Source organism: Pelodiscus sinensis, chromosome 9, assembly GCF_052426305.1.
Source record: "Pelodiscus sinensis isolate ZL-2025 chromosome 9, ASM5242630v1, whole genome shotgun sequence".
NCBI lineage: Eukaryota > Metazoa > Chordata > Testudines > Trionychidae > Pelodiscus > Pelodiscus sinensis.
This window is the reverse complement of record NC_143060.1, coordinates 33231124-33257662: the sequence shown is the minus strand read 5'-3', so window position 1 is coordinate 33257662 and position 26539 is coordinate 33231124. Positions and strand designations below refer to the sequence as shown.

Below are 26539 nucleotides of genomic sequence, written 5' to 3'. Positions count from 1 at the left end.
TGACATTCTACTTACACGGATACCTTCAGTGAAGCATAGTGGTTTAAGATTATATTGTCCATTACAATAAAAAGTTCTATTAACATTGGATGGGAAGAAATATAAAAAACATACAGCAGTCAGAATCGCAAGTATTTACGAATTCTTCAAGCCAGGTATAGGATACATGTTTAGAATATAGGACTCTTTATTCTGTGGAAATATATTATTCTTATGAAGCAAGCTTTTTACAATATTTCTTGTGTTTTGTGCATTAAAAAAAACATTACTTTTTGAAAAGATTTCTTTAAAAATGAGACTTGCACTTTTTAACTGGCTATAGACACAGTAATACTGAGGACTCTACCACTCATGTAATTGTTATCAGGAATCCAACCCAAGATGCAGACACTTAGAAGAGGATTGTCTGAAATTGCTGCAGTTGGGAAAAACTGTGCATTTCCAAATCACACTTCATGCATAAAATACATTTACTCATTTTCACTAGTGAAGAGCTTTAAAGTGTTCAGAATTCAGCACAGATAACAACAAGGCATCTCACTGAAAGGATGCTTTTCTGAAAGATAAACATGTTTAACCAGAGTTACAAAACAACTTAAGAATCTCCCCAGCTCAGAATGAGGTGGCTAGTATCTTAAAAGTTGCCACAGAGAATGATTTATGCTTGGTTGAAATGACGAAGGAAAAATTTGATTTTCTTTTCCCCTCTTTCATGAACGCTATCTGTCCATTGTAAGTATTTATACAGCATCAATCAACGTATCTAAAGCATTGACCTATACTGGGCACATTATTTGACCTGTGTAGGCTTATGTCAAATATGAGTTGAAATTTATCAGCTGATAAGATTTCACCTGCAACACAGGTCATTTTGTAGTGAAAACTCAAGACAGCTAAATAACTTCCTCAATAAAACAAAATGAAGACATTTCCCTCCCATTCTCTCTCCACCTACATCTCGACAGCTATAGCAACAGCAATTCTACCATAGAAACTTTTGTACCTAAGAGATTCTGTTCTCATAGTTGAGATACTAATTATTCTGGGATGCTCAACAGAAAGATTATAGTTCCTTCCAGTCCATATAGCAAAACAAGAATGTCACTCATACTGTACAACATAAATAAGTCAAACTGAACCTCTGTTATGAATCCCTTAAATCATGATGGTATATCAGTAAGATGACTGCTATGGAAAATGCATTTCTATTTTGTAAAATGACAAACTCCATCTGCACACACATAAGGGGGGTGGTGGTGGTGATGGTTGTAAGGTTCATAGAGACTAATATAATTTATGGTTATTTGTGTTCCTCGATTTTAGCTTGGAATTAGATTAAATTTATTTACAAAATCAATGCCTTTATTAAATACTCATCATTGTTCCTTAATACAATTCTGTACATTATTTAATAAACAAAGCATATAATGGTCAGCTTACAAACATATTAAGTATAGATGTGGACCTACATTTGAGGCTGATTAACATGTATGTTATTATAGATGTCTTTAGGGTTTGCACTCTTGGAATTTACCCATAAGAGTAGTATTTATTTTGCATTAGAGTTAAGGCTGCATTGTAATGAATATGCAGTTGCAGCTTGGTAACAATTTTTATTACTAGAGAGCCTGCGCTGTCTCATAGGGGTAATTTGTAAAAGAAAGAGGTAATTTGTAAAAGAAAGAAAGACAGAAAGAAAGACAGAAAGACAGAACCCCAAAACGTCTGAGAACTTAAATTGGGTGATAAAAGACTGAAATCCAGTGATGACTAAACTTGGTGATATTCTTAACAAAAAGGACTCTTAGCCATGCTTGTAGATTTCCATTGTTTTTTTACTCTGAAACTTAAAATGTCTGAGTAACAATCCTAAAATATTACCATACACACTCACTCATGAACCAATTTATTTGTCATTCCTGATCGGGAGTTGGCAAGCTTTGGTTTCCAGCCCACCAGGTTAGCCACTTGCACAATGTAACATTTTGTATACTTGCAGCATTCACAGGCATGGAGCCCCTGAGCTCCCAGTGGCTGTCTTCCTGGGAAACAGGAATGGCAGGAAGTGGCAGTCAGCATGTCCTTTGGCCCATGCCACTTCCCATCGGATGGGAATGGCAAACCACAGCCACTGGGAGCTGAGCAGCACTGTGCCTGTGGATGCTCCAAGTACACAAGACGTCCAGGGGCATCAGTGGCTTACCTTGAGGAGCCGGGAGCCTAAGTTTGCTGACCCTTCTGTATTTTAAAAGTTGGAACAAGTAACATGCAAAAGTTTTAGATTTATTTTAACATAATTAACCCTTCAAAGTCCTAATCAGACTCCAATTCACCAAGCTGTTCATTAAACTCAGCTTCAGTTATAGCTGCTCCTGCATTGTCATCGTAGAGGTCAGCCGTGTTGTCTTCAGGCTCCGATTCCTTACAATCGGCCTCCATTACCTCATCAGTAAATATGGTGTTCTCTTCTGACCCAGAAAGTACATTGCTGATTCAGCATTTTAGAAAAAAAAATCTATAATTTCTGAGGGAACTGACTCCCTCATATTCTTGAAGCATTGGGTGACCATGTTTATTGTGGGTTTCATATGAGTCCCACCTTTTGTCAACTTCGCCATTTCTGAGCATATCCAGTCAGACCACATTTTGCATAGCCTGTCTTTAAAGGGTTTGTTCAGGCAGACATCAAACACTTGTAGAACAGAAGTTAAGCCTCCAGGTATAACAGACAAAGTAGTTTTCATTTTTTGGGCCATGTGTCACTTCATCTGTCTAATGTGCCCTGAACATGTCCCAAACGAGTATAGCAGGTTTCTTGAGGAGTGATCCTATTCTCTTATTTCACATCTTTTCCGACCATTCAATAGTCTCACCTTCATCCATCCACCTCTTTTCATATGTGCGCTTGACGACACCTGCAGGAAGTTTCATGTTTTTAGGTTAGGTTTTTCTTTTTACAACAACAGGAAGGAGGGAGCTTGATCACTGGCCAAACATAGTAAAAACCACTGTAAAATGGATATTTTCAAGGCCAGCAGTTTTAATTAAAACTGTTTTTTCACCAACACCAGTTACCTCTCTGTTGCTTGGGAGATCAAATGTCATTTGTGTTTCATCCATATTCCCTATTTTGATAGCTCAAATGTATATTCCTTTTGATGTTTTATAATAAACCTTTGGAAAAGTTCAATTTATTCTTCTAGCTCTCTCTGCAGATTTTGTGCTATCTTTGTTGATGAAGACAGAGACCATGAAAGCTCATGAAAGTACATCAACTTGCTGATGTGACAAACACCAATGACTTTACCAACTTGTATTTGTCATCTCTCAACATTTGCAAACCACGGAGGCAAATTCCACTTCTAGTGACGAAGTATCCATTTTGTCGACATCCAACAACCCAATCAATGAGATCTTTCTCCGGCACACGAAATGAAGCGAACCTCATTGAACATTTTTTTCTTGCTTCTTGGAATATGTTGAGGCGTTTTTTGTTTTTTTTTGGCCATTTTCTTACCTGCTTCCCATTGATACAGAATTCATGAGCGGCAGCACAATTATTGTTTGCCTCTGCATATTCAACAGCTTTAAGTCTGAATGCTACCTCATAAGCAGGCCATTTCCTTTTGGATTTCACTGTTGTTCATTTTAAATACTAGTATGAAAATCTTAGAAAAAAATTAGTTATAGGAACGTTACTTACTTTATTACTGTATAATAGTTCTTTGTTTATTTCAAAACAGACCTATAGATTGGCATGTCTGTGGTGACAGCAGGATATTTAAATCTTATTACAGATTTTATTGATTATGAACATTATATTTGTAGATTGGTGAGAGATTTAGGAGGCCCAGTGGTCAAGATGCCTGAAGAGATCCAATTACACAGTAGCAGGCTGACCCAAGTGCCCTAGTACTATCGTTCATTGTATTTTTCAGATAGACTTGTAAGGTCTAGCATTTTGTGAAATGGATGGTTCAAATTTCATGCAGATCTGCAGCACCACTCTTTTAGCATTCATTTCAAACCGATCTACTCCACTAAACATAGGCTTTGCAACTATCAATGGTTGAAATATTGATGTCAATAAGTTATTTTACAATCAGTATAAATACGTGCTAAAAAATTCCGATAATTATAATCTAGGCCTGTAGTAGAACAATACTAAGAAAAACTAACAGCTAATATAGGAAAACTGAACTTTAAGAAAGCCCATGCTTTTAAATTATTTGTTTACATGGGCATGAACTGAGAAAAATTATATAGTATCCATTTCATTTTATTTATATTAATACAGTAATTCCTCATTTAGCACTATAGATATGTTTCAGAAAATGATCGTGTTAAGTGAAAACATGTTATGCGGGGTCAATTTTCCCATTGAAAATAATGGAAAAGGTGGGGGTTGCGTTTCAAGCAGTTGTGTCTGTTGGGACCGGGACATACAGTTGGGGAAGACAGGGGACTGGGTTATAGCAGGCAGGGGAGGTGTTTGACTCTGGGGAAGGGAAGGAGAGCAGAGGGGAGGGGAATTGGGTTGGGAGTATGCCCGTGACAGGTCTGACGGGACCCACATTACATCCAGCGAGGGGGGTGGGGGGGGAGAGGTGTCACTGGGGAATGGCGTGGTGAGTGGCAAAGTGGCAAACCCTCCGCCGCTTTGCAGGGAGGCAGGGGAAGCCCCGCATAGCTGCCGGCAATGGGCCAGCTGGGGAAATCGTGTTATTCCGGGGACGGTCATGTAATTCAAAAAACGTTCCCTAAAAAAAAATTATGCTATCACGAAAACGTGTTAAGTAGGCACGTGTTAAATGAGGAATTACTGTACTTCTTTTATTACAGTTTTATAAAAATGCATATGCAATTAAAATAAAAATTAAACTTTAGCACTTTTTTTTTAAAGCAGCAAGTCCAGAATTAACATTCCATCAGCAGTGATCTACAACAAGAGTGAGCAAATTTCTGCTCCCAGCCTGTCAGGATAAGCTGCTGGCCAGGACATTATATTTACCTGGAGTGTCCTTAGTCATGAAATCCTTCAGCCCTCAGTGGTTCGCCATTCCTAGGCAATGGGAGCTGCAGGAAGTGGCGTGGGCCAAAGAACTTCCTGATGCTCCTGTTGGCCAGGAATGGTGAATCACAGACATTGGGAGTTGCAGAAATCTGTGCCTACAGACGCAACAGGTAAACAATGTTCCAGCATGCCAGAAGCTTATCCTGATGGGCTGGTAATTGATGCATGCCAACCAATGAAACCTAGGGCCAGCTCATGAAAGGGTCATAGTATTTTGCCATTTTTCCTATCCATCCCTGGGAGGGAGGGTCGGCTTATAAACAAATGGGTTAATGAACGAGTATATATGATATCTAGACATAGCCATGGTAAAGTTAAAGATATCCTTAACTAGTTGCTTTTTCATTTAAGAATTTTCAAGTGATGTGACATAAGTTTGCTAAGAAGTTTTTCTCAACTGATTTCTAAAGATAAGGTTTTGTTTTTGGACTGTAACAAAGGTGATCATATAAAATACGCAGTTAAATGGGCTTGCTGAAAGAAACATGCAAAAGATGCTATTTTATTGTTAATACTATTTGGCTCTTTAGAAGTTATCTAACTTCTACATGTGATTCACCATTCCCAGCCAATGGAAGGTGAAGGAAGTGGTATGGGCCAAAGCACATGCTAGTTGCCAGTTCCCACGGCTCTGGTTGGCTAGGAACAGAGAATCACAGGTACTGGGAGCTGCAGAGATCCATGCCTGCAGGCAATTCAGATGATATTCTGATATATAGTAAATGATTATGGTAATGGATACTTTGGTTAGTTATTGAGTTTTTGACCTTTCTGAATTTTATATCTGATGCAAGGAAAATTGGTTTCCTCTTGTTAAGAAAAGCTTCCCCAAAACACTTCAAAAAAGTTGCAACGACATTATAATCTGAATGATTACAAACAGTGAAAGAAATTAAAGCCTGGCTACAAAATTATATCCAGCTAGAATAGGGTGCTATGGAACAATTCAAATGTGTAAGGCAACAATTTTAATATTTAAAATCAAAATACATTTATGTCACCTACCACGACACAATAAAAGATGAACACAAGAGCCTAAAGTACAAGAACAGAGAATTATTAGGTAACCCATTAGGAAGGTATAAATTGAAACTAATGGTAATAGCTCTAAGGAAGTTATTTAAAGTGCATTCTCTTCTAAAAAGCAATTCCACAAAAGTGGCATTGTCAGTTTTTGGTTTATTGTTTCTTAATAATTGCACACCAGATGTGTTCCGATTACAAATTACATGTAAAAGGTTTTTAATTTTTGATTTTTAATGAACTTCCTATCCAATAAACTTATCTTGGAATGGGAATCAGTTAGTACTCTTCATCTCACTAGTGAAAAGCTCTGAAGGCCAAATTATTTTTTCAGTGACACTGTATTGTCACTGCCTTCAGTAACTTTGCGTAAGGGAATTTGAAGTAAACTACCCATGTCTACAATAGAATCCATGCATAAGATGTTTTATAACACTTTCCAGGTGGATGTGAATAATGCTTTAAAAGTGAAAACCTTTATAATTGTTATATAAGAAGGACCAGGGCTCAACGATCGCGGTGAAAACCACTCGCCAGCCCCACACTGTGCATGTGCGAACCGCTGGTGAACGGGGCGACCGGCTGAAATCTACTTGCCACGGGCGAGTAGATAAGCGGATTTGTCAAGCCCTGAGAATGACCATAGCGGGTTAGACCAAAGATCCATCTAGCTCAGTACCCCGTCTTTTGACAGAAGCCAATGCTAAGTGCTTCAGAGGGAATGAACAGAACAAGCAGCAATCAAGTGATCCATCCCAACATCCACTTTCAACTCCTGGCAAACAGAGGCTTTCTGGTAATCAATCTATCCAGTCAATATTTGTTTTTACTCTAAACTCAACGGAAATACAAAAATTGAGCAGATTTAATGGCTTAACAAATATGACTTTTTAAAAAAAAGTGACTTTAAGAACTCAAAGTATTCCTTTCATACCTAAGTACTGTAAGTGGGTCAGTTTTATAATACATTGCTGGTTTTAATTCTGTCAGATACGTGTCCAGTTAAACAGTTCAAAACTGAATTTGCCAAATGACTTTTTTCCCCAACCCATTTCCAATCATTGTTTTGGTTTAAAAATAAAGAAAACTTGATCTAATGTCTTCCTATATCACTTCAGGATAGATCACAGCAGAAAACGCATGAAGGTGGACTGAGTGCCCACAATGTGTTTAAGATGAGAATTTAGTGTTTTTTAAATGATCAGTGGAGTACAAGTACAAAGAAACAGTGAGTAGGGTATCAAGTCTCCCCTTTTTTAAACATCTGATACATATTATACTATCAGTATGGCAAATCTACAGGGGACACATTTTCAGTCCTTATTTCCAGTTAATGTTGTTCCTGAACTTTTCATGCTTATTCTTTAACCAAGAAAAGCAGGAAATTCATTAGGCATACAGGCAGTCCCCGAGTTACGCAGATCCGACTTACATCGGATTCGCAGTTACGAACGGGGCTTTTTTCGCCCCGGAGGACGGGAGCGGCGGGATGCCCAGATGAGCCGTGGTCCCGCTGCCCGCGTCCTCCGGGGTGAGAAAAGCTGCTCCCCGTCTCCCTGGTCTGCTGGTCAGACCAGGGAGACGCGGAGCAAAGTCGCGGAGGACGCCCGCAGCGGGACAGCCCAGGCGCGCCGCGGCTGTCCCGCTGTGGGCGTCCTCCGAGGCTTTGCTCTCCGTCTCCCTGGTCTGCTGGTCGGCTCCTCGGCGCTACTGGACCAACCCGGCAGCACCCCAGCTGCTCTGCCCCAGGCGTCCTGATTCAGCCGCTGCTGGTCAGTTTCAGCAGCGGCTGAATCAGGACGCCTGGGGCAGAGCAGCTGGGGTGCTGCTGGGTTGTTCCAGTAGCGCCGAGGAGCCGCGCTACTGGAGCAACCCAGCAGCAACCCAGCTGCTCTGCCCCAGGCGTCCCCAAGTCAGCTGCTGCTGAAACTGACCAGCGGCTGACTACAGGAAGCCCGAGGCAGAGTTGCTCTGCCCCCGGCTTCCTGGAATCAGCTGCTGATCAGTTTCAGCAGCAGCTGACTTGGGGACGCCTGGGGTTCTTAAGTTGAATCTGTATGTAAGTCAGAACTGGCATCCAGATTCAGCCGCTGTTGAAACTGATCAGTTTCAGCAGCGGCTGAATCGGGACGCCAGTTCCGACTTACATACAGATTCAACTTAAGAACAAACCTACAGTCCCTATCTTGTACATAACCCGGGGACTGCCTGTATTTTTAGTTGAATGAATGTTAAAAAATGTTTTTCAACGGTAAATGTATCTGAACAATTGCTTGTTTATGCAAACACACACAATCTTTAAGTTATCTCCTAATTTAGCACATGTTATGATGATCAAGGCTTTGCAACATTTTGAAGCTAACTTGAACATGAAATAAAGTCTCGAATGTTTGAAAGGTTACATATAAAAACCCCACGCTTAACACACAAATATCTTCATTAGCAGAAACCTCTCTCTCAACCCACGTGAGAGAATCTGGTGAGTGGATGTAAGATGCAGGGGCAGCAGATGGAGCCAAAACCTTAGTAGGAACAGAGACACAGCTACTTCTAAGAATGCAACGAGAAGCAAAGGCTTCCAGATTAGTGGTCTTGTTTAAAAAACAAAACAAAACAAAAACAAAAAGCTAAGTTTAAAAGTAAAACTTACTTACTATGTCATTGTTTCTTTGCATTTGGCTCTGCTTGCAAAATGAAAATAATCTATTTGGTTACACTTTGGTTTAGTCAGTTTCACTTTCAATTTTCCAATGTATTAGCATAACGGTGCACTATTTAGGTTGCAAACATTGCTGAAAATCTTTTTTGTTTAAAAATCCTGTGTTTCCACTGAAATTAAACAAAAATTGAAAAATTTCAGTACTTACGTTTTGTAAAAAGCTTACTTTTACAAAACATATATTGGGTCAAATTCAAGCTCTTTAAAAACTGTGCATTCAGCAAATATAATGCATTACTTTGCTTATTTACACAAGAATGATCCCAACTGAGGTATTCCAACAGTGAATGAGTGAGCATTTGTGTGAGAGAGAGAGAGAGAGAGAGAATTATGGAGCAAGTGAGATTTTGCTGCTTGAATATGCTACATAGGGTCGGGTCTTGGTCAGCTCTAAAAAGAGCAGGAAAGTACAGAACATATATCTCTTGAGAGCCACAATTTTCAGGTAGTGCAGTTTGCATGCTACACAGTTCTACTATATTATAAAGTGTTCAAAATCAACAACTAGGACTGCTATTGAAAGACGAAGCAAATGTTCTTCTTTTATGATAGCTTTTGGGTTCAGGGGATGGTAGTCAGTTCAGGTTCCTTAAGGAAAGGATTTCTGGGTGTCTTATACAGTGTTTTTGTTTGACTTTAGAGATCTACAATACTGACATTTGGATAGACTTCTTAGCCCTAAATTAATTTGTTTGCAAAGTTTCAAGCAAATTATTTCAGGTTTTTTTGTTTGTTTGTTTTAGAATAAGTCATTCAAATAAATAGTTGTTGACAAGAGGTCAGAATCTTGGATTTACACTTCTTCAAAGGTCTATCAGAATATGGAGTTGTATACCTTTGTTCAGTACCAACACAAAGAGGAGCATGCCACTTACCAACATCACCACCATCACCATTGCTGATCCAGAAACAGCCCTCGTTTTCAAAATTTCACACAGTGTAATATCAACTATATATATCTATTAAGATTCTGGAAAACTTTTGCAATTTCTAAAGAAATATGACTTTTGCCAAACCATATTTTAAATCTATTTTCAGATCAACTTCAGTATGAATAAGATATGAAAGGTTACCTTTTTATCTCCTTGTTTACGCCTTCGTAGCCCTGGTCTGTAATCATCTCCAAAGCGCAAAAAGTAATAGTAAGAAACTAATCGTTCAATAGGATCTCTTATAACATTAATGTAAATTGGTTTCTTTTTAACACCAAATCTGAAATAAAAAAAAAATAATAATGATGTCAAACCAATCTTTTTTCCTGCATTATCTCAAAAAAATGTGTTTACTGACATTAGCTAAAAGTGAGGTGTATACATATTCCTGAAAGGAAATTCAGATCTTCAGTTCCAGAAAGTCAATATTTCACATTATGGTTATATATTATTGTTGAAAGAACAGAAAAGTGCTCTCTGAAAAAGTTATTGAAAACAAATATATTCTCTCTAACTGTGATGGAGGTATCCAGAAATGTCAACACTATAAATTCTTTATTACAGGAACAAGAACAACTTAAAAACTTAAGCCACACACCTGGTAGGTCAATTCTGTTGGTATTTTTTTAAAAAAATATAAAAAACCACCTATCTTTTGTGCTAAAAAAAATATTGAAATCTCAGTAATTACATTTGACCTGCATCCATATCATGTGCAAAAAGTATTTACACAGGTTGAACCTCTCTAGTCCAGCACCCTTGGGATCTGACCAATACTGAATCAGAGACTATGCCATGCCACATGAGGTCAATATTGTCTTACAGCATTACCAGCTCTGCCACTGCTTACTTGGCTCTTAGAAGACATGTAGGGGTAAATTAGAGGTAAATAACAGCACAGAACACTGAGCATCAGGTGGCTCTAAACAAACATTATCGGACCATGGAAAATTTGGCCACACCTATGATAAAAGGACATCTAACTAAAATCATCCCAGACCATGAATGTGCTGGACTAGAGAGGTTCAACCGGTATAAGTAACTGACCTTAGAAATTCCTTCATTCAGTCTAGCAACTAAATATTCACACCATAGAAGCACTCAGGAAGTTCAGTCTTCCTTACCTGCTTCTTGCGGCTGCTGCCTTTCTAATCTAAATGTTCTGTGAACTAGTAAAGTAAGTGGTACTCTTGGCATGACCCCAAGGACAGAGAAGCAGACTACAAGGAATGGCAGAGGGTTGATACCATTTGGCTAGGATTATAAAATGTAGGTGTCTCATATTAGCAGAAACTATCATTTCATTTTCTATAATAGTCAGTGACTTTTCTGTATGATTTAAGGCCAATGTGCTACCCAAGGAAATTTTGATTTAGCATAGTACAAACTGGAGGCTACATAAAAAATGAGGTGCTAATTGAAGTGACCAGACCAAAATAACCAAAAATAGTCTTGTATTTATTTCCATCCAACTGGTTTATATGTAGGGGAATTTTTCTTTACTTCTCTTCTCCTTTTGAGACTTGTAGTTTAGATAAAACATCACTAAGAACTAAGAAAAAAGGAAAGAATAAAGAACATTTAAATAATTTCAAAGCTCAACAGGTGTATTTAATAATATCCTGGGCAAGCATATCATCCTTAAGTGAAAGTAGAAACTGAGTTACTCAAATACATCTGTGTGCAGCTATAACTGCTAAAATTTTGTATTGACAGAAAATCATGTGATCCTAGCTACGCCAGAGAAACCTTAGCAAAGTGCAGCTCAAGATGCAGAACAATTGGGATAAAGTGATAGAAATGTAGCCGTACTAGTCTGGTGTAGCTGAAACAAAATACAGGACTATGTAGCACTTCAAAGACTAACAGGATGGTTTATCAGATGATGAGCTTTCGTGGGCCAGACCCACTTCCTCAGATCAAATAGTGGAAGAAAATAGTCACAACCATATATACCAAAGAATACAATTAAAAAAAAGGAACACATATGAAAAGGACAAATCAAATTTCAGAACAGAAGGGGGATGCGGGGCGGGGGGAAGGTAAATGTCTGTGAGCTAATAATATTAGAGGTGATAATTGGGGAAGCTATCTTTGAAATGGGTAAGATAAGCTAGGGTCTTTGTTGAGACCCATGCGTAGAGTGTCAAATTTTAGCATGAATGACAGTTCAGAGGATTCCCTTTCAAGTGCAGATTTAAAAGGCTTCTGAAGCAGGATGCAGGTAATTAAGTCGTTGAGACAGTGTCCTTTCTGGTTGAAATGGCAAGAAACTTTTTTCTGTGTGATCTTGTCTAATATCTGTTTTGTGGGCATTGATCCTTTGGCGAAGTGTCTGAGACGTTTGTCCAATGTACAAAGCAGACGGATACTTTCAGCACGATAGCATAAATTACATTTCTGGATAAAGACATTTGAAATATGTCTAATAGAGGGAAACTATTAGATCTTGGGCTGAAAGAATGAAAAGAAGAGTTAGAAGAAAGGCAAAACATTAGAAGTAGAAAATGGGGAAATAAAAACAACTAAAGTGTGTTATTTTGCGGCCAGACTAATGATACAGACCTGGACAAAATGAGTGGCCAGACTACTGGGTCTTATAATTGTCATGCTGACTAATACAAAACTCCTTGGAGCCTGGTTTGTGTATGTCACCTAGCACTACAGGTCCAACCCTGAGTGGTGTCCTTGGCACACTATAAATATTAATGGAATAATGGAAATACATAAAATAACGGAACAACATTGTTCTGTAATAAATAAATGTATTTTCCCATCCATTTAATCAAAAGAAAACAACATCAACTGTTACGGATGACTGAAAGTGGAATCAGAATGAAAGCCGGATAAAAACAAAACAGAAAATCAAGGATTTTTGTTATTCATATCAATGGAGTTATGGCACTACTGCCTCAACATTAATAGTCTAGGAATGATGCCCACTGTTGCAATATTTTTGGTTTCAGCATAATGTAAGGGGTATTTCTGAAATATTTTAGTGCAAAGACTCATTTGGTTTTTAATAAACTGCCTTAATATTTTTCTGAAACAGTTTACACTTAACAATTACAAGAATGCAGAAGAAAGAGTTACTCACCTTGTGCATTAATGGTGGTTCTTCAAGATGTGTGTCCCCGTGGGTGCTCCACTCTGGGTTCTAGTGAGTCCCCGAGCCAGCAACCAGAGATTTTTCTAGAAGTGTTCGTTGCACCATGCATGCGCTGTGGTGCCCCCTCGTGCCATTAGTGTCCGTTAGGCACACATACAGTACGGCCCCTCCATTCCTTCTCCACCCGGGCTAATAGAGTGTGTGGCTCCAAAGGAGGGAGGGCAGTGGAGCACCCATGGGGACACACATCTCGAAAAACCACCGTTACTGCACAAAGTGAGTAACTCTTTCTTCTTCAAGTAGTGTCCCCATGAGAGCTCCACTCTGGGTGACTATAAAGCAGTAGTCGGCTCGTGGAGGCAGGTTTGGAACCCTGTTGTTATAACCGAGGAGAATACTGCTTTTACCACAGCCATGGATGGTGCGATGGAAGATGCCAGGGCATAATGGTGTGCAAGTGTGTTGTCTGATGACCAAGTGGCTGTGTTGCAAATGTCCTGGAGAGGTACATTGCTGAGGAAGACAGTAGTAGAGGACATGAACCTGGAGGAATGGGCAGTGATGGTGCCAGGTGGTTCTTTATTGTGGATGGTGTAACACGTGTGGATGTATGAAGAGATCCACTTGGAGATCCTCTAAGAGACGAGACAACTTGCCCCTTGGATCATTCTGTGAAGGAGATGTTTGCCAGACTCTCATCCGATCAATGCAGAACGCGAGCGCTCTGCGGATATCAGGGGTGTGCCGAGCAGCGAGGGATGGAACAGTGTGCAGCTTGGGGAAAAAGGCAGGTAAGTCTATGGGGTTGTTGATGTGGAAAGGAGAGGGGACTTTTGGGAGAAATTTAGGGTGGTGCCGTCACTCTGTCCTTGCTGAAAATTGCATAAGGAGGGTCCGCCATTAAGCAGCGAGTTTCCCATCTCTCCTACTGGAGGTTATTGCGACTAGAAAGAATGGTTACTTACCTTGTAACTGTTGTTCTTTGACATGTGTTGCTCATGTCCATTCAACGCAGGTGTGTGCATGCAGCATGCATGTGTCGTTGGAATTTTTTTCCTTAGCAGTACCCATTGGGCCAGCAGGGGAGCCCCTTGGAGTGGCGCCGATATATACCCCTGCTGGCCCTCCACCCCCTCAGTTCCTTCTTTCCAGACTACTCCGAGGAAGGGGAAGTGGGTGGGATTTGGAATGGACATGAGCAACACATCTTGAAAAACAACAGTTAAGAGGTAAATAACCGTTCTTTCTTCTTCAAGTGCTTGCTCCTGTCCATTCCATGTAGGTGACTCCAAAGCAGAAACCCCAAGAGGAGGGATTGGAGTTCTAACCTTACACCAAGTGGAAAATAGCCCTTCCCAGAGCAGCATCCTCCCTTGCCTGATGTATCAGTTCATCGTGGTTGGCAAAGGTGTGGACAGATGACCATGTGGCAGCCCTGCAGATGTCCAGGATGGGGACCTGAGCCACGAAAGCTACAGAGGAGACCTGGGCTCTAGAGAGTGGGCCATGAGGGGAAGGGCTGGGACTCCGGACAGCCCATAGCATTCCCTAATACATGCTGTGATCCAGGAGGAGATCCTCCGTGTGGATATCGGCTGACCCTTCAGCCATTCCGCAATGGCAACAAAGAGCTGGGGTGACTTGTGAAATAGCTTTATTCTTTCCAAATAAAAGGCTAAAGCCCTCTTAACATCCAGACCATGTTCTTTACCTGATGCATGGGGCTTGGGATAGAAGACAGGCAGGAAGATGTCCTGAGACACATGGAAGTTCTACACCACCTTAGGCAGGAAGGCAGGATGGGGGCGAAGCATGACCTTGTCTTTAAAGAAGACTGTGTATGGGAGGTCCGAAGTGAAGGCCCTCAGCTTGGACACATACCTGGCTGACATAATGGCCATCAGAGACACCTTGTAGGACAGGTAAAGCCACAAGCACATTGCCAATGGCTAAAGCAGGGGCCCCATGAGTTTGGACAGGACCAAATTAAGGTCCCACTGGGGAACAGGCTGCCGAACACATGGGTAAAGCCTGTCCAAGCCATTCTGAAACCTGTTTACCATTGGATCTGCAAAGATGGTTTTGCCCCTGGCACCTGGCTGAAAAGCGGAGATAGCCGCCAGGTACGTCTTAAGAGAGGAGGATAATCCCTGAAGCCTAAGATCCAGAAGGTAGTCCAAGATTAGGTGGACTGAGGCCTTCATAGGCGACACCTCTCTCTAGGTAGCCCAGATACAGAACCGTTTCCACTTGGCCAAATATGTTGCCCTAGTGGAGGGTTTCCTACTACCCAGCAGCACTTCCTGCACATGCGCTGAGCACTGAAGCTCCGCCGCTGTGAGCCACGGAGCCTCCATGCCATTAGGTGCAGGGACTGCAGGTCCAGATGGTGAAGTCTGCCAAAGTCCTCTATGATTAGGTTGGGGACTATCGGAAGTGCAACCGGCCTGTCGCACAACAGGCTCAGGAGAGTAGAAAACCAATGTTGCCTGGGCCATGCTAGCGCAATGAGGATCAGTGACACCCTGAACTCTCGCACCTGCAGGAGCACCTGGTGGATCAGTGGAAACAGCTAAAATGTGTGCAGCAGACCCTCGAGCCAGGGAATTAGCAGCGCATCTCCCAGGGAACCCCTTCCCAGGCCTATGAGGGACCAGAACCCTGAACACTTCCTGTTCTGGTACATGGTAAACAGGTCCAGATGGGGAAACCCTCACCTGTGGAAAATATCCAGGGCTACGTCCCTCCTGAAGGTCCACTTGTGGCTGGAGAAAAACCTGCTCAGGCGGTCGGCCAAAGTGTTCTGGGAGCCCGGGAGATAAGAGGCAATCAGGTGAATACCTGCCCCGATGAAGAGGTCCCACAGGTGAAGGGCCTTTCAACACAGGTGAGGAGAACGGGCTCCACACTGCCTGTTGATGTATGAAACTGGCAACAAGTTGTTGGACAAAATGAGGACCGAGTTTCCCTTGAGCCAAGGAAGGAAGGCCACACAGGCAAGGCTAACTGCCCGCAGTTCCCTGACACAGATGTGCAGGGAGAGACCGTCCCTCGACCACATACCTTGCACTGCATGTCTCCAAGGTGGGCTCTCCAACCAGGATCTGATGCATCCATCATGAGCAGGAGAGTTGGTAAAGGCCTGGAGACCAGACTTCCAGCACAGACCTCCTCCTCCCGGGTCCACCAGTCCAGTGAGCGAAGGACGTTAGAGGGAACTGTGACCACTCTGTCCCATGCATGAAAAGATGGGTTGCGGACTCAAGCCAACCACATCTGCAGTGGACGAATGCGGAACCTGGTGTGCTGCACGCAGCCATTAGGCCCACAAGGTGCATGCAGGTCCGGGCCATTGTTATTGGGAATGTCTGCATGTCCCGAATCGCTGACCTGATGGCCAGGAAGTGGGATCTGGGGAGGGAGGCTTTGGCTGTCGTTGAGTCCAGAGTGGCGCTCACAAACTCTATTAGGGTATGTCTACACTACAGCGCTAATTCGAACTAACTTAGTTCGAATTAATTAATTCGAACTAAGCTAATTCGAATTAGCGCATCTAGACCTAAAAACTAGTTCGAATTAGCGTTTTGCTAATTCGAACTAGCATGTCCACATTGAGTGGACCCTGAATAGAGGTTAAGGATGGCTGGAAGCAGTGCCGGCAGGGCATCAGAGTAGGACTTAGAGCGTGGAGCTGCTGTCTCAGGCTAGCCGAGGGCTGTGCTTAAAGGGATCCGACCCCCATCCCGGACAGACAGTTCTCAGGGGTGCCCCGCTTGCAAAGCAGTCCTGGCTTGGAGTGCCCTGAGTGCCCACACTCGGAACATCGCAGTACTTGGCCATCAGCCTGGCTGCAACTGCCGCAGGCTGCCATCCGGGGGGAGGGGACAATCGGGGGGCTGCAGGAAAACTTCCACCCCGAGCAGCCCGCAGGCCCAACCCAATCCTCCCCATCGGGGGCTTGTACCCCATTCCTCCCTCACCTCCTTCCACTTACCCCTCCCTAGCCCCCCTTCCTGATGTACAAAATAAAGGACACGTGTGTTCAAAAATAGAATCTCTCTTTATTGAACAAAACTAGGGGAGACTGGGAAAAGGAGGTGGGAGAGGGGAAGAGAGGCTGGGAGAGGGGAGGGCAACTAAAATGATCAGGGGTTTGGAACAGGTCCCATATGAAGAGAGGCTAAAGAGACTGGGACTTTTCAGCTTAGAGAAGAGGAGACGGAGGAGGGACAGGATAGAGGTCTCTAAAAGCAGGAGTTGGGTGGAGAGGGTGCATCAAGAAAAGTTCTCCATTAGTTCCCATAATAGAAGGACTAGAGGACACCAAAGGAAAGGAATGGGTAGCAGGCTTCAAACTAGTAACAGAAAGTTATTCTTCACAAAGCAAATAGTCAACCTGTGGAACTCCTTGCTGCAGGAGGCTGCGAAGGCTAGAACTAGAACAGAGTTTAAAGAGAAGTTACATCAATTCATGGAGGTTGGGTCCATGGAGTGCTATTAGCCAGGGGGTAGGAATGGTGTCCCTGCCCAAAGTTTGTGGAAGGCTGGAGAGGGATGGCACGAGACAAATGGCTTGGTCACTGTCTTTGGTCCATCCCCTCCAGGGTACTTAGGGTTGGCTGCTGTCGGCAGACAGGCCACTGCAGTAGATGGACCTTTGGTCTGACCCAGTACGGCCATTCTAAGCTCAGGATCGGAGGTCTCAGTGGACCACCTTGATTTTCATGCAAACCTGCTCCTGGGTGGCCAGGCTGGCAGCTCTCCTGCCCTAGACGGCCACTTTCCTGTGCATAGTGCTGAGGTCGTGGATGAGGTCCACGATGTCTGTACTGGACCAGGCAGGTGCCCGCCTCTTGCGGTCCTGGGCAGGCTCCCAAGAGCCGCCAGCCTGGTCCCGGGAAGAGGCAGAGGGCTGGGGGGCATCGGGTGGCTGGCTCGAGCCGTGCCAGGTGCAGGCTGGCTGGGTGCTGGCAGGCTTGCACCTGGCACGGGCACCGTAGCCAGCACGTGCCCCTTAAAGGGCTCCGTGGCCAGGAGGGGGGCATAGGAGTTTCCCTGGTGGTGCCCAGAGTGGCCACCAGGGCAAGCTGGGGAGGGCTAGCCTCCCACTAGTTCGAATTAATGGGCTACACAGCCCTTAATTCGAACTAGTACGTTCGAACTAGGCTTAGTCCTCGTGGAATGAGGTTTACCTAGTTCGAACTAAGCGCTCCGCTAGTTCGAATTAAGTTGTGCAAGAGCGAGTGGGCAGTGAGGATACTCCACGGAAGAACGGCCGTTCTTGCGCAATAACCCACCAGTGTAGATATAGCCTTGGACGCCCTGTTTCCTGAGTGTGGCGGCAATGACTGCTATGCACTTTGTGAAGGCTCGGGGTGCCATAGCCCAAAGGGGAGGGCCATAAACTGATAATGGTTCCTGCCCACCTTGAAGTGGAGGAACTGACAGTGGTGGGACACAATGGAAATATGAGGGCAGCGTACCAGTCTCCAGGAGGTAGGAACGGAATGAGGGATGCCAGAGTCACCATCTTGAATTTCTTCTTGACCATGAAAGTGTTGAGGCCCCAGAGGTCCAGGATGGGATGGAACACATCCTTGGTCGCAGGGACCAGAAAATATTGGGAGTCGAATCCCCTCCCTGCCATTCCCGGGACAGCCAGCTCTGCAGACCCTAGGGAGAGAGGCTGGAGTATCTCCTCCTGCAGGAGAAACTTGTGAGAGGGGTCTCTGAAGAGGGTCAGGGTAGGGGGATGTAGGGAGAAGAACAGAAGGGGATTAAATACTCCCTTCCCACCATTTCCAGGACCCAACAGTCTGAAGTGACAGACTCCCAGGCCCGGTGGAAAGGAAGTAAACGGTCCCAGAAGGGATGGGGACGAGGCTGGTACGCTGATCTTGGGCATACCTTCAAAATCCATGTCGAGGTGCCGAGGGTTTACCGGACAGACTCTGACTCTGGTCCTGGTCTGGTATCTACCATTCCTCCCATTGCTGTTTCTGCTACGGTGGTGGAAGTCAGGCCATGTGCCCTGATGAAAAGGCTTAGCGGCGTTCCTCCCTAAAAAGGAATGCTGCTGGGTGGCCATGGTGTGAATACCCGAGGATTTCAGGGTAGCTTGGGTGTCCTTGAGACCATGCAGACGCTGGTCACTCTACTCTGAAAATAAGGAGGGACCCTCGAAAAGGAGGTTTTGGATGGTTGCATTTTGGGGGGCATCCCGGACCCTTGAAACCAAGAACTGCAGCGCATAATCATCCCTGTAGCTATGAAGCCTGTGGCTGCGTCAGCTGCACTGAGGGCAGCCTGGATTGTGGCCCTAGGGATTGCCTTGTCTTCCTCTGAGAGGGCACAAGTTTAGCGCTCAGAGTCTCTAGGGAGCAACTGTGAACTTGTCCAGGGAGGCCCAGGTACTGTACGCATAGAAAGACAGCAGAACATGCTGGTTCGCTATGTGGAATTTTAGGCCCCCCAAGGTGTAGGCCTTTCTGCCTAACAAGTCCATATGCTTGGCCTTCCTGTTCTTAGGGGTAGCGCCAGGTTGACCCTGCCTCTCCCTTTGGTTCATGGCCTGAACGACCAAGGACCCTGGGAGCAGGTGGAGGAAGAGATATTCGTTCCCTTCGTGGGGCACGAAATATCGGTGCTCGGCTCTCTTGTCTGTTGGCGGGATAGAGGCTGGGATTTGCCAGAGGGACTTAGATATTTTGGCCACCATTTTGTTAATGGGAAGGGCCACTCTGGTGGGGCATCTGACTGCAAAATGTCGACAGTCAGATCGGAGTCCTCCAACACCCTTTCACCCTCAGGCTCTGTGCTAGGCCTCTAAGGAGGTCATGATGTGCCCTCGAGACCATGGAGGGCATGGAAGGAAGAGTATTGCAGAGGGCCTCATCAGGGAGGAAAATGAGGAACCCATGAATCCATCTCAGCAGGGACCTCAGCCTGCAAGGGGGCCTGGGAGACCACTGATGATGGCCCTGCCACTGGCTGAACTGCCTGGCCCTCGGATTCCAAAGACCTTGGGGACATTTGGCCTGGGGGAAGTGAGTGCCCCGACGTGGGTGAACGTGTCAGAGGGGTCGCCGAATGGGATGCCCTGGACCAGAAGACCAACTCTGGTCTGGAGAGGCCCACACCCTGCGTCTGCTCGTAGGCCCATGGGGTCCAAAACAGCCATTGAGGAGGCTCTGGAACCTGAGAGTGCCAGGCCTGCTGCATCACAGGTACTGGGATGGTCTGCGGGCATTGCTGCTGCTGATGGGCAGAGATACTCTGGTGCCGTGAACAGTGGGTATAGGACCGATGCTGGGACCTGGACCCTGTGGACGACCAGATGGACTCTGCCTCTAAGTTGGCTGAGTACTCCAAGGCCAACCATGGCCAGGCGGAGGCAGATGCAGTCAGAGACTGGCTGGTGAGGCATGCCAAGCCATCGACTCTGGTTTACTCCAGTGCTGGCGGCGAAGAGGAGGAGGCATGGCCAGGTCCAGGCTTGGGCCCTGAGCAGAGCCATTGATCGCAGTGACCAGTGCTGTGCTCGGTCCCGGTGCCGGGCTGAGGCATGGGCTGGGGTAGAGATCACAGTCGGTGCTGGCCCTGTAGACAGGGCCACGCACAGTCCCGGAGCAGCATGGGAAGAAGCCATAGTGGAGCGGTGCTTCTTGGGGTCCCAGAGCGGCATAAAAAGAAGTTATAGCAGAGCAGTGCTTCCTGGGCTCCAGTGCCGGGACGGCTGGTCCCTTGGGTTCCAATCAGTACCAGCCGGGGTCTCAATCTTTTCCTGAGATCTGTACTGGTGGAGGAGAAGGGGACAGCTTGACCAGGTCCCTGGCCGCCTCGAACGCCTCAGGAGTCGAGGGCTCCGTAACGTCCTCCATGGGACTGGTGTCCTGACGTGGGCTCGGGCTCCTGCCCAGCCTCAAAGGGTTTGGCACCTGACAGTGCCGTGTCCCCCACTTGAGGGAGCACAGAGGGCACGCACCATGGGGGCAACCTGCTCCTGCTAGAGTACCTCTGCCCATCAGCAGCTAGACCTCCTCTTCTTCTCAAGCACCAGGGACTGGGAGCGGTGCCAAGGTTCCCGTGGTGCGGGGGAGGCACATAAATGGCCCGATGCCTCCTGCACTGAAGCCGGTGCAGTATGATGGCTTTTCCTATGGCAACGTCCCAGGATAGAGCTCTGTGCTGGGCTGAAATGCTGGGAAGAAAAGCGGCTGTGAGGCTTAGTGCTAGCTTTGCTTGGGGAGCGAGCCAGAATCAGTGATCTGCGTGAGTGTACCGATTGTATAAAGGAACCTGGAGATACCAGTGCCGGTGATGGATGTCTCCTGATGGACTCATGTTGCAGGTGCTCCTGGGACAGTACTGAGGTACGCGGTTTATTCGGTGCCGTTGATACAAGCACTGCCGATTGGTCAGGAGGTGGCATCTCAGTGAGGAGTCTCTTAGGTACTGAGGCCGGTGCCAACTGAGTTGGCATCTTCGGTGCCGAGCAGTGCTGACTGTGCCACTTGTTTTTGTTTGGGCTCTGATTGCGCCCTTTTATGGGGTGCTGGCATCTTGGGCGGTGCCATGACCGATGTGTTAGGCTTATCTGTGGTGCTGACCCTCAAAGACATCGGTGCCAAGGGTAAGGATGAGGCTGGAGACAGTCTCATTTTCGAGAGAGACATGCCAGAAGAGATAGAGGGACGTGTTTTGTCCATATCTTTCGGCTCAGAAATAGGCTTTGAGGCAGATGTGTCCTCAGAAGATGGCTGGAATGACCTTCCGTAGAGGAAAGTTTTCAACCTGTTGGCACAGTCACGGTGTGCTCTGGCCTTCAATTTAGAACAGTGAGGGCACTTGTGTCTGGTGAGATTATCCAAGACACTTTATACAAGCATAGTGTCCATCAGGGATGGGCATAGCATCCCGGCATGACTCTCACTTTTTGCAGCTGGAAGATCTCGGCATCAGGTGCATTGAAAACAAGCGGGTCAATGACAACAGAAGAAAAAAATACCTATTTTTTTAATAGGGTCGGGTAGGGGGGGTCTTAAAACTTGGAAATGTGAGGAAACCAAAGGGAAATAACCAGTTTTATGGGGGTTTTCTGTAGAAACAGTGGAAAGAAGAGAAGCTCTGTCTGCTGCCGAGGATGGTAGAGAAGTACCTGAGGGGTCACACCGCGTGCATGCCTAACAGACACTAACGGCACAAGGGGATGCTACAGCGCATGCGTAGCAGGCACTGCTAGAAAAATCTCTGGTTGCCAGCATGAGGACGCACCAGCACACAGAGTGGAGCACCCAGGAGGACACTACTCGAAGAAGAACATACAGTTACTTAAAAGTACAGGTCAAAAGTCAAGAGCAACCAGAGAATTCAATACATGATTTTAATAATGAAAACCACAAATAAAGGAAAGGAAGTTGTTGCGGGAAAAAACAAGTCATTTAGGTGAAAGGGCAACAAATAGAAAACACAAAGATAACTCAGCCCTGGAAGGAAATATGTACATGAACGAAGTTTGTGAAATGGCTTAGATGCCTTTCTAAAGGTACAATAATTATTTTAATCTGAGAAATTCCAATACCTAGATGATGTTCTCAGCTTTATGCCTTGAATAATGTAAAGAATAATATTCACCAGGCTGTCCACAAGGCTGTTATTCCATTAAGGGTTCAATTCAAGAAGTCTATTAATATTTTATTTTAACTTTAAAAAAGATGGAATGGGAAGTTAATGAAATTTTAAGCACAGCATTTCTTCATTTTATTGTTTTTTTTTTGTTTTGTTTTTAAATTAAAGTTTTTCTCCCTCTGTTTCCTGTGGCAATCTTGAAATTTCAGCTGCTGCCCACGGGTAATTTCCTATAGTGGCTATTAAGACTTCCTATTAAAGATAAGCTAAATTGGGAGTTTATGATGCTCCGGTTTTACTTTTAATTTTTTTAAAATAAAATGTTATAAATCTTTCAAGAAGGTTTAAAGGTTACAGACCAGGAGATTTTTATCCTCTGATGTCTTAAAGTTCATTGTCTGAGTGAAAAGGGGGATGCAATGGGAAATATAACATGATCTTGCATCACTGAAGTAAATAAGAGTTTTATTATTGACTGCAGTGGAGCACAGTTAATCCCTACAAAGGACAATATCATTCTGTTTTTTCTATGTATGTATTTTTTTAAAAAGCAGCATTACTGCATAGCACAAAAGTGACTACTTTAACATATGTTATGTTATTAACTGTTCAGAACTAAATTGAAAAAAACTTCAAATGTTTAAAAGCGAAGAGCCACACATTTCAAAGTAACCTAACTGAACAGCAGATACTTATTAGTGGTGTACTTAGATTCAGGATGAGGCTGCTTCTAAACTTCTCAGCCCATAAAGCATATCACTAAGATGATACTTGAGTATTCAGAAAAGTGAGCTGAAATGCTCAGGCAAATGCATGCCTGTTGCTCAACCAAGAAATAATAGTATTTCTAACTTTAGGACAGGGCTCCACATTATAAAAGTTAATTCTTTGTTATCATGCAATAAATAGATCAAAGTTGTATTAAAAATCTATTTAAAGGGACTACTGATCCTTTGAAGAACACAGATTTCTTTTTAAAAGATGGTTGTCAGATTCTGATCACTAGAGGGCAGCAATATTTAAAACAGATTAACATAATCTACTGAACTACTGAGTACACAACTGAAAACTGGGAAAACTATAATGTTTCAGAAGGAAATAGTTTATGTACTGTGTAGTTGAAACAACATAAGGCAGAATCAACCTCTGTAGATTAAACAAATCTTGGGTAACTTACTTTGCAAAATCCAAGTAAGATATATGCCCATGATAAAATCCTGGCTTCATTTCCTTCCAGGAAGTTACATTCTTCACAAATCGCACCTACAAAAGTAGAAAAAACAGTCAATATCCCAGTACTGTTTGTAATGGCTGATGCTTAGATTCCAATAATAAATTCCACTCAGTAACTACAACTATGATAAAAATCTATCACTATGAATATTACCAAAAGACACATGACTAACTAAAAAGGATGAACACTCCAATTCACTATTTTTTCCACTTCCTTCTCCCTCTCGCCATCCCCCCTATTTATTTTGGAACTGGACTTTTAATACTCCATTCATCTGAAGAAATGGGTATCTACATGTTTTGTTAGTCTTTAAGATGCTGCTAGACCATTTGTTGTTTAAAAAGATACATTGGTTAGAAGCACATGGCAACTGACTTATCTTAGTGTCACAATTTAAAGCTAATAAAACATGAAGCCGAATGCAGCAATCAAAAAGGCAAAGAAAGGAGTCAGAAATATGACCAATAAACTAACAAATATTTTTGTTGGTTAGCAATGCGGAGCTGCATCCCACCAGTGGCATACACCTTACGCCCCATTAGGTCGAGGCGTTTGGGCTCTCTAGCCTTTGGGGACAGCCCCAGTTGCAGAAGTCTCTCCTTTTGGGCCGCGGCTTGGACTACCAGGAACCCCGGGACAGGCTGGGAATATAGGTGCTCGTGCCCTGACTGCAGGATATAATAGCGCCTCTCGACTCCCTTTAAGGTAGGGGTTAAGGAAGCCGGGGTCTGCCACAGGGCGTTAGTGATCTTAGCCACAGTTTTGTTGAGTGGCAAAGCCAAACGGGCCGGCGCATCGTCGGACAGGATGTCTAACATGGTATCCGTGTCCTCCACTACTAGCTCCACTGGGACACCCAGGTTGGAGGCCAGACCCCGGAGCAGATCCTGATGTGACCGAGAATCCATCGTCGGCATCGCCAGTACGGGATCTGCTAAAGCTTCGTCAGGAGATGAGGACAACAATGACTCCTGGAGTGGCATTGGATCCATCGTAGGGCCCGATGGAGGGGGCGGCTGGGCAGGCGGCACTGCATGCGGAAGCGGGTCCGGCACCGAAGCCTGCGGATCTGTAGTGGCATCGATAGTAGTAGCGCTCTGAGGTGAGGAGGGGGGGGGGTTGTGACAGCGACACCAATGGAGGTGCCTGGAGACACTCGACACCGCGGAGGGGGGCACAGGCCCTTGCCACTGGTGGTATGCCCACAGTGTCTAAAAAGGCCAATGCGACTGAGGCGGCCAAGTCTGCTGCACACGTGAACGGTCACGCCAGTGCCAGGAACGGGATCTATGATGTGACGAAGCTCCCGAGGACTCCGACCTGAAAGAGCCCACATCGGAATCCGACTCACGCCAGGATGGTTCTGATGATGAGTGCCCTGCCACCATCAGAGGGACGAACCTGGCCATAGATTCTGGCTTGCCCGCATGCATGCGGTGACAGCGTACCGATACCGGTGCTGGGAAGACAGGCCCCTATACCTCATGCAGCATCGATGCGGTGCATGTGGACTGCAGTGCCGAAGTTGGTGCCAGTTGCGAGTGTGGAACTCCCAAGTCCAGTTGTCCAAAAGACAGTGCCCCCATCGTTGCTCCTGTGGACACCACAGCAGGTAGGACGGAAGGCACTGGAGCCGTAGTGGTCGCCCTCGAAGAGATCAGCGCTATCGGCGTTGGTGGTACCGGCATGGCCCACAGGACCGATGCAGATACCTACAGCGGCGCCGAAGAGCCCGGTGCCTGCACTTGTAACAGTGCCGAAGACTGAAGCAGCACCCTGGTCAAGAGGGTTGGTGCCGGTGCTGTTGACGGTGCCACAAGGATTGAGTAATACGGTGCGTTTGACAGTGCCATTGACGATGCAACGAGGCCTGAGTAATACGACACCGGGGCAGCCAAGACTGGGTCCGAGAGAGGTCCCAGCACCAATGGGGGTCGAGGCCAGTCGGTGCCGTGTGAGGCCTGGCAGCCTGCGTTGAGGCTAGCACCAAGCGGTACTGGTCCCACAGGAGATGGTCCCGCTGCATATGTGACCGGTGCCGACCGATCCAACTGGTGCGGAGGAAAAGCCGGTGCCAACATGGCTCCCGGTGTCAAAGATCTCGACCTCTCCGCCTCAACCGACGACAGAGGGTAGGTAGTGAGGCTAATCAGGTCCTGCGCTGCCTCAAAAGTGTCCGGCGTCGAAGGACGACGTGAGGGTAGCTGACCTGGACTTGATGGTCGTCCAGCTCTTTTACGCCGCACCGCAGCAGTCAGAGACGCCTGCACCGGGGAATTCGAGGCGACGGTGTAATCTGGAGCTGGACTTCTGGCTCGGAGACTGCCCTTGGCGCCTGCACCTTGACTTCTTCGGTGCCGGGGAGTGACAGCAGTGCTGAGGCCTCGGTACCGAAGTCCACGCACGGGATGGAGTGTCGCACATCAACACTGGCGCACTGCAGAATGTCCAGTCAGTGCCAGTTGTAAAGACACCTCCATGAGGAGAAGCTTCAAACGAGAGTCCCGCTCCCTCTTCATGCGCGGCTTGAACGACCTGCAGATCTTACAGGTGTCTGCTAGGTGACCCCCCCCCACACTTTAAACAGCTATCATGAGGGTCTCCCTCGGGCATGAATTTAGCGCATACAGTGCAAGCCTTAAAGCCTTGCAGCCCAGGCATTCCTCTCCCCCAAAGGGGGAGAAGAAAAAAAACCCAAAGAACTGCCAACTATCTAACTAATTTGAACTATTTACAACACTAAGAGAAACAGGAACCCTTAACTTCTCTAACAGAGAGACACACTCCAATGACCGTCATGGGCGGTAAGAAGGAACTGAGG

At 45.2% G+C, this 26539-nt stretch overlaps 1 protein-coding gene across 2 annotated transcripts in view; it reads right to left on the bottom strand.

Annotated features, from left to right (window-relative positions):
• Positions 1 to 26539, bottom strand: part of HS2ST1 (heparan sulfate 2-O-sulfotransferase 1) — a 148318-nt gene that overhangs the window by 15532 nt on the left and 106247 nt on the right. For both annotated transcript variants that reach the window (XM_006120249.5, XM_075936408.2), the window contains exons 3-4: positions 23662 to 23747; positions 9890 to 10028 (exon numbers count right to left, since the gene is read on the bottom strand). In XM_006120249.5, coding sequence (XP_006120311.1) covers positions 9890 to 10028; positions 23662 to 23747 — 225 coding nt within the window. The remainder of the gene's footprint in view (positions 1 to 9889; positions 10029 to 23661; positions 23748 to 26539) is intronic.